The 8,892-nt window shown below is 37.8% G+C and overlaps 1 protein-coding gene across 1 annotated transcript in view; it reads left to right on the top strand.

Moving 5' to 3' along the window:
- Nucleotides 1-8,892, top strand: part of LOC107678700 (ryanodine receptor 3) — a 196,980-nt gene that overhangs the window by 137,056 nt on the left and 51,032 nt on the right. The window contains exons 62-66 of the mRNA XM_016474072.1: nucleotides 179-300; nucleotides 539-588; nucleotides 670-730; nucleotides 1,666-1,904; nucleotides 3,594-3,675. Of these exons, the coding sequence (XP_016329558.1) occupies nucleotides 179-300; nucleotides 539-588; nucleotides 670-730; nucleotides 1,666-1,904; nucleotides 3,594-3,675 (554 nt within the window). The remainder of the gene's footprint in view (nucleotides 1-178; nucleotides 301-538; nucleotides 589-669; nucleotides 731-1,665; nucleotides 1,905-3,593; nucleotides 3,676-8,892) is intronic.

Raw genomic sequence — 8,892 nt, 5'->3', positions numbered from 1 at the left:
TATATATATATACATATAAAACCATACTGAGTTTAATTTCTGTTGTACTTGTTGTACTTCCTGTAGGTGCTCCTCCCCCTCATAGACCAGTACTTTAAAAACCACTCGCTGTCGTCGCCCTATACATATAAAACCATACTGAGTTTAATTTCCTGTTGACCTGTTGTACTTCCTGTAGGTGCTCCTCCCCCTCATAGACCAGTACTTTAAAAACCACTCGCTCTACTTCCTGTCGTCGCCCACTAAGAATCTGAGCAGCAGCGGATACGCGTCGAACAAAGAGAAGGAGATGGTCACCAGGTGATGAGTGGCTCATGTCACACAATTATAGAAACATGTATCTCATAGTCAGAAACTTGTCGGTTTAATTTACCTCTTCACTCGTCACGCTTCATTTATAAATCAAGCACATGCTGGTTTATCTGCTTTATGATTGATATTTTTGTAGCTGCTTCTTCTCTTCTCACCTGTCTAAGCTTGCGTTTCTTCCTTCCTCTCGCTGTCTCCTCACTTCCTGCTGCGTTCTGCTGGTCTCTAGTCTGTTCTGTAAGCTGGCCACTCTGGTTAGACACAGGATCTCTCTGTTTGGTAAGATCACCGCGTCTGTCTGACGGTCTCTCGTGCTCATCGATTCGCTGCTTCTCATTGGTTTATGGTTTGTGTTTGCAGGAAGTGACTCCACCACTATAGTCAGCTGTCTGCACATCCTCGCACACACGCTGGACACCAGGTAGGACCTCACTTCCTGTCAGTATCTTCAGTACGCTCATGATGCGAGTATTTTCACATTCCGCGAAGAATCGTTATTTTATAAAACAGTCATAACTTAGCATTTTTCAACTAAAACCATATTATATCTGATCGGCAGCTTCTTATTAATAAGTGAATGTGAAAAAATGTCAAAGTTTCTAATGTTACCATGTTATTACTGCATTTACTACATTTTATTAATAATAAAATTCAGAATTTCTTTGAAATTTCAAATTACACATGAACCAGACCAAAAAAACTATGATGCAAAATGTATATATATTTTTCTCAATATTGATGAGAAATTGTATTTGAATATATCGTTGCTTGAAATTTATAAGAACATATTATCTGAGAATTATCAATATTAACCACATTGGAATGAATATAATTTAATTAAATTCCTTTGAGTTTATAACTCATGATTGCTCAAAAGCAGTCCAAATTTATGAAACCTACATATTTACGTATATATATAACAAAACAGCATGAATATTACTCTCAAAAGGTTTTACTTAAACTTTCACTTTCAGATGAAAAACGTGATACATTTTTCATGCTGCAATGGTTCATCAATAGATGACATAAAAGTTTTTTGACACTAATTTAACTCCACAGATAATTTTTCAGAAAGTGTTTTTGACACTAAAGGCGCTCCATACACAGGCGGGTCAAAATGACCCGAACACAAACATGTCTTATATCTCTTAAAAAATAATAGTAAAAAATCTGAAAAAAATAAATGATGTATATTGTGAGGGTCTTAAAGCATTTGCAAAGTTTCGTACCTTTACTAAAAACTATGCATGTTCTAGAAATGTTTCTGTATCTGTTCCTGAATGCGTTCTGAGGGTTAATGCGGTGAGGCAGATCGTGTGTTACTGAGATGATGCTGTAGGACGGTTTCTCTCTCAGGACCGTGATGAAGTCCGGATCGGAGCTGGTCAAAGCCGGTCTCAGGACGTTCTTTGAGAGCGCGGCTGAAGATCTGGAGAAGACCCTGGAGAACCTGAAGCTGGGGAAGTTCACGCACTCACGCAGTCAGATGAAGGGCGTCTCGCAGAACATCAACTACACCACAGTGGCTCTGCTGCCCATCCTCACCGCTCTGTTCGAGCATATCACTGAACACCAGTTCGGCTCGGACCTGCTGCGTGAGTCAAAACACCACAACCATCACACACAGTGGAGAGTAATGCTGACTCCATTTACTTTCTAAATCCATGTTCCTGCTCTTACTGGACGATTTTATGATGTTAGCGTACAGAAAAAAGTTTCAAAAAGACTTGCTTCACCTCTGAAACTTTACATTATCATTACATAAAAATGTTATATGCATATTTAAATATATATATATAAAATAATAAATGACAAACACAACAAAATTACTAAAACTTAAAAAGTTAAAATAGAAATTAATTCAAAACTGTAATAGGATCTCAAAATAACACTGTCATGAACTCAAAAATCATGATAAATATCATGATAATTTAATAAAAACTACATTTAAACAAATGGATTAAAATAACAATTAACAACAAAAGTACTTATACATTTTACAATTAAAATGTGAAAATAAAAATGATTTCATAATAATAATAATAACTCTAACACTAATGAACTCAAAAATCATTATTGCATTATTATTTAAGAAAAACTATACAGACACATTTAATAAAATAATACAAATGACCAAAAAACACAACAAAAGTATCAATTACATTACATATATATTATATTTTTTATTAATTATTTATTTTTATGTTTTCGTTTCCTTTTATTTTTTTAATCTAAATTGATATATTTATGTATTTAAAATTAGTTTAATTCGATATTTTAAAAACTATAATAAATATAATAATTACACATATAATATATGTAATAATAAATAAAAGACCTTCATGCTTAACTTTCTAAATTCATGTTACTGGTCTTATTGATTATTATTACATTTACATGGATCATTTAGCAGATGCTTAATTATATTAAGTTTATAATTATTAATTAGTTTGTTTATTTTATAACTAAATTATATTGTATATACATTATATTACATATATATTCTTTTTTTTATTAATTATTTTTATTTTTATATTTAATTTTTTTATATTTTAGTTTCCTTTTATTTATTTTTTTATCTAAATGTATATATTTATATATTTAAAATTAGTTTCATTCGATATTTTAAAAATGATAATAAATGTAATAATTACACATATAATATGTGTAATAATAAATAAAAGAACTTCATGCTTTACTTTCTAAATTCACGTTACTGGTCTTATTGAATGATTTATCAGTGACTATTATTATTATTATTACATTTACATGCAGATCTTTTATCCATAGAGATAAAAGTGATTTTATTTTTGTCATTATTATTAATTATTAAAGAAGTAGAAAACAATTCTAAAAAAAACTTGCTCCACCTCTGAAACACTCACTGGTTATTGGTTAATGTTAATGCTTTATAGTCATTGCTTTAGGTTGCTGTTGTAGGTCATGCAAAATAAAATATTAATAAAATGATACAAATATATTAAATGTAAACATTTAATATTAAGACAAAAATATATTATAAAATAATATTATATTATTATCAGTAATTTAATACTGGTTAATTTAATAAAGGTCACGAAAAAATATCAAATAATGACAGATGTGATAATGAAGCATCACTGTTGAGATCCGTGGATGTGATCTGGAGGGTGAACGTGATGTTTAGTAAATAGAATTGATTGCAGTTGTCATTTACATTGACTTTGAATGTCCCTCTAACTGTTATTCTGTGATTAAGCACTCCGGACTGTATAATGCTTTCTGTGTTTTGTGGTGTTTGTCAGTGGATGATGTGCAGGTGTCGTGTTATCGGATCCTGACCAGTTTATACTCGCTGGGGACGGGGAAGAACATCTATGTGGAGAGGTGAGCGCACGCTGAGTCTGCGTTTAACTGAGAGTGACGCGTTTGACCTGATCTTACGCCATATGTGTGTTTCTGTGTGTGTGTAGAACAGCGTGCTGAAAACAGAGCTGATTTTGACAGGGTAAAAAGGGTGTTTTTTACAGTACCATTGAGAAATTTTAACCAAAGTATGTTATGGACTTTTCATTAAGACCCTAAAGAATCATATCAACTTGTGGAAAGTGGGCATCCGATGACCCCTTTAATAAAAATACTAAGTAGTGGAGGAGCTTTTCCATTTACGATCTTAAACATCAGACAGGCATCAGTGTATTTTGTTAAATTTTCCCAACTAAGAATATCATATTTGCCCAGAATATTGCAGTGATTGTAAGTATTGTTTTTTTTATCTAATACTTTATATGCTTGCTTATACAGAGAAATAATAGGCTTTAGAGTTGTTCCTTTAGCTTGAGACCAAGTTGTCATACAGTATGTTAAGTGAGGAATAATCATTGAATTTATATATAATTTTGCTGCTGTAGTTGTTAGACAGTTTCTTATATACCTAAAATTAGCAAGATTATATTTAGTTATTTGCAATACTTTCTTCACTTGTTTTTTGAAGGATAAAGTGGAATCAAGGATAATACCAAGATATTTAACATGAGAGGCTACCCGAATGATCTCTCCAGACAAATACATTTTGGGATCACAGTCAGTTACAGAGTGCATCTTTATGAAAAACATACAAACTGTCTTCTTTACATTAAGCCATTTATTTACATGTATCATTATTGCACTAAGTTTAGAAGCTGCTTGTTCTTTGGTTTTTGCATGGACATAAATTACGGTATCATCTGCGTACATCTGAACATCACACCCTGTACATACAGAGGGTAAATCATTTATATATAAGCTGAAAAGCAGAGGCCCCAGGATGGATCCCTGAGGCACAATAAAAGGTCTAAAAGGTCAACAAGTGCTATTAGTAAAATTCTTTCTATAATTTAGGTGGTGTTACCAGCATCAATGTTACATTAATAAACATGATCTCTTCATGCAGCTCATGTTCAGAGCCCAAAACAGCAATTACACAGAAGCAACATTTCATTATTTTTGCTTGATCTCAGTGCAAAGATTTAGATTTTTTTTTTTGGAAGTTAAAAACACGAAGGAAAGTGAAGAGTCTGGTTTTAAGTTGGTGTTTAGATTTCTTAACTAGAAGAGAGTGTTGTAATCATTTCTGTAAGAGGATGTTCCTTTCCTGGAAAGGTAACGCCCAGTTAAAAAAAAAAAAACCTTCCTGTTAGTAGAGACTGTATATAATGGCCCAGAAGTGCTGCTCATTACAGAGCACTGATCAGAGCTGAGTGACTGACTGACACTGCTGCAAAAACTCTAGTCAGCTAAATACAAACAGGTAAGATACATTTATTTTTGAGAATATAGACAATGCTGATTTCTGCTGTATTAAATGAGATAATATGACTACCTCGCGGTTTTGGCAGTTTGGGGCGTCATGGCGGAGCAGGCAGACTAGGAGGCCATGGCGGAGTAGGGAGCTCAGGGGGCCATGGCGGAGTAGGGAGCTCAGGAGGCCATGGCGGTGCAGGCAGTTCAGGAGGCCATGGCAGAGCAGCCTCCGAGGCCGCAGCCCCAGACCCCGGCCTCTACGGCTGAAACCCTACTACCACCCCCCCAAAAAAAGTACTTGAGGACGATTACGGGCTCCAAGGCCCTCTCGGGCCCAAAACCGGGGACTGGGGCCCTCCCTAGGCTTAGCTGGGGATCTGGAGCCCTCCCTGGGCTTAGCTGGGGATCTGTAGCCCTCCCTGGGCTCAGCTGGGGATCTGGAGCCCTCACTGGGCTCAGCTGGGGATCTGGAGCCCTCACTGGGCTAAACTCGGGGACAGGAGCCCTCCGCGGGCTAAACTCGGGGACAGGAGCCCTCCGCGGGCTGGATTTGGGAACAGGAGCCCTCCGCGGGATAAACTCAGAAACAGGAGCCCTCCTTGGGCTGGATTCGGGGCTGGAGCCCACACTGGAGCGAGCTCTGGGGATGGAGCTGACACTAGAGCGAGCACTGGGGCTGGGGTGAGGACTGTGAACAGTTTTTTTCTCCTCATCCTCCTCCCTTGGTTACGGGTGAATTGGGTGGCCGGCGGGCTTGAGAGAGCCGCGGCCGGCAGGCTTGACTGATGAATGGCTGGCGGGCTCGACAGCGGGCTGGTTCTGGCTTGGGCCCGGACACTCCCCAGACACCGGAAGATCCCTTCCCTCCAGCACAGTCCCTTGGTGTCTGAGAGGTCCATGGGGCGATGGTAGTTGGCCCCGAGCCAGAACAGAGAATTGATGGGGGCGTCATCCAATGCCGATGCCGAGCCTGCAGAATTCCTAGGCATACTCGACGAAGGGGAGATCCAGGCAAGCTAGGGCGGCGAATCGAGCGGCAACTTCCATAGCCGCAGGGGAGAAACTGGGAAAACAAAAAAACTTTCAATAAACGAAAACAAAACGGGGAGAAGGGGCGCCGCTTACTATTTTGCTTTGGTCCGGTATTCTGTCACAGTTGCACTACTGTGATGAGCGAGGAACGAAGGAGACGAGGAGTAAATCAATCGAGAGATTTTAATGAATTCAAGGGAACAAGGAAAACTCACGTAGCACGAAGACGAACAATACCGGACAAAGAACTCAAAACAGGAAACACTTTAAATACACAAATGAATCAGGGGAAGACGAGACACATCTGGAATCAAATGAGAAACAATCAGGGAGCAGGAACAGGAAGATAACCAAATAAGGGCAAGGAAGGCACATGGGGAGCAAAACAGTAGTTAAGTAGAGCAAAGTCTCATTTGCAGTTACAAAAGGTAAGTTCATGTATATTTTATTTATGTGTAGCCTACCGTATATAGCCAGTATATACCCAAAACGCAAATAAAGTTCATAATCGCACTGTATGTTAGGTGCCCTAAAATGACTTAAAAGGCAATATTATTGATTAATGTTATTATTGATTAATCTAATGCTTAAGGAAACTATGTAATTTATTTTTTTTTCCCCCAATCGTCTGTTCTGGGAGTATGTAAATTTGGTGAGAGAGGGTACGAAATTCCGTGAAAAGGGCAAAATGCTTTGCAGCAGCAACAAATTGGAGAAATCCTAACGGCCAGCTTGGATCTCTGTGCCTTGGCAATTAATTTCTGTCAAAATTATTAGGTTTCTGTCAAAGTTGTGTGACAGTCAAGTTTGCAAATACCAGTGAGTGCCATAAACTGAATCTTACCTGTCGCAAAATTGTGTGTGACTTCTCGGCAAACAGATTAGCTAATAAGCTATCAATTCATTAAACTGTAGGCAGTTTCCCACAAAAGCAGTTTATTCAGCATAGTGAAATCTCTCCTCCATTGATGTCGATTAACCTGTCTGATCTCCTTCCTTGCATACCGTAGCATTACTCTTGCTAACCTTGGGGGCCTTTGTTATAGCTAGGCTAAGTAATTATGATAGTGGCAGGAGCGTTGCTAGGGTCGGAAGAGATAAGGAGTTTAGCCCCTGAGAAAAAGACCCCCCTCCCCACCCTCCCCCATAACATGTGGGTAAATAACCAACTAGAGCTGCACAATGGACTATATCAAAGTCCCTAAAGTCCCTATATATATATGTCTTTGACTATATGCACGGTTACTTCCTGGTTTTAGATAAGCCAGCTCAGTCATTTCCGAGCACTATTCGAAGAAAAGTTTTGTTTGTCTAACCATGCTGTATACAATATACTACTACTGTTTCAGGAATGACAAACGCAAATGTAAAAAATTAAGCAAGTGAATCTGCTAAATTGTTCTGCGATTTATTTCAAAATATTTAATGCATTATTATTTAATTGTTATACCATGAATTATTAACTTATTTAATTTGTAGTTAAACTAGTTAAGTATTTTAATAATTAACCCTTCTAGGCTGTTGGTGTCTGGGCTTAGTTATTTATTTATTTTTTAAATGACATGAGACTTTGTGATTTCCTGCACTTGCTATACTTTATACTTCAGTACAGTAAAAGCACTAAAATGTGTTACAACAGTCATTTTATAATAAATCCAAAAGCAAGACCTGAAAAAACTAGGGAGTTGAAATTTCAACTGAGCAAATGAGTGATCCTCTGCTGCCATCTACTGTTATTATGCTAATTTCATGTCATTTTCATCTTAAAATTATTTGTTTTCTGCCAGGAGATACATTTTTGGCACATTTTTTCCATGTCATCTTCATGAATGAAAAGTGAATATTTAAAGTTTATTTTACTGCACAACTGTAACTAATCTCACTACATCTAGGCAACCAAAGTTTTAGGATAACGCCAGTAACATTAACTGGCCAATTGTCGCGAATAAACTACAGTTTTACTCAAACTGTGGAAGAGAGTGGAAGAAGAGTGGACCAAGATCACACAGGCGCAGTCTGAGAAACTGGTGATGTCTGATTTACGACAGCTGTAACCCTCCAAAATTTTAGTTATCTCCTTTCGTGCTACAGTGGCTAGTGTTCTCTAATTTTGATCACTGTGTTTTCCACAAAATAAAGGTTTTTGTTGAAATGCCTTGGAAATTTTGTCAAACAATGGTATGCCTACAGCTAATATTCCTTCAGACTTTGAGCGATGAAGATTAACAATATTTCAGAAAAAAATCAAGTATTTATAGATTGTTTTCTAAGTGTGTGTTGTGTGTGTTTCTGTGTGTGTGTGTGCGTGTGTGTGTGTGTGCGCGCATGTGTGTGTGTGTTGTGTGTGTGTGTGCGTGTGTGTGTGTGCGCGCATGTGTGTGTGTGTGTGTGTGTGTGTGGTGTGTGTGTTCAGGCAAGGGAAATCCTCCAAACCAATCAGAGAGTTGGCAGTTCAATTACACAGAAATAAGGGGACATTCATCATTCAATTAGGCAGCTGTCAGGCCGCACAAAGGAAGAAAACTTCTAACCTGGTACTCCTGGGAGAAGATGCTCAGAAGAGTGGACGGAGGAAGACTGGAACAAATAAAAGAAGGACAAAGTTAATTACCAGAGAGCATTGCACGCAGACAAAGAGAGAGCAGTGCTTCAAAGCCGGCCTGTAATCTCCAGGAACATGGAAACTAGTGTGGCAAAGCTGTTCCAGATGATTGGTGCGAGACGCAGGCTTCCGGAGAAACCGGAGGAATATAGTGTGGAATGAGTGAGTGGCTGCTGTGTCACACCGCT

The sequence above is a fragment of the Sinocyclocheilus anshuiensis genome, unplaced genomic scaffold, assembly GCF_001515605.1.
Source record: "Sinocyclocheilus anshuiensis isolate Anshui unplaced genomic scaffold, SAMN03320099.WGS_v1.1 scaffold208, whole genome shotgun sequence".
Classification (NCBI taxonomy): domain Eukaryota; kingdom Metazoa; phylum Chordata; class Actinopteri; order Cypriniformes; family Cyprinidae; genus Sinocyclocheilus; species Sinocyclocheilus anshuiensis.
Note: the sequence above shows the minus strand (reverse complement) of the source record. Positions and strands in the feature narration are given on the sequence as shown.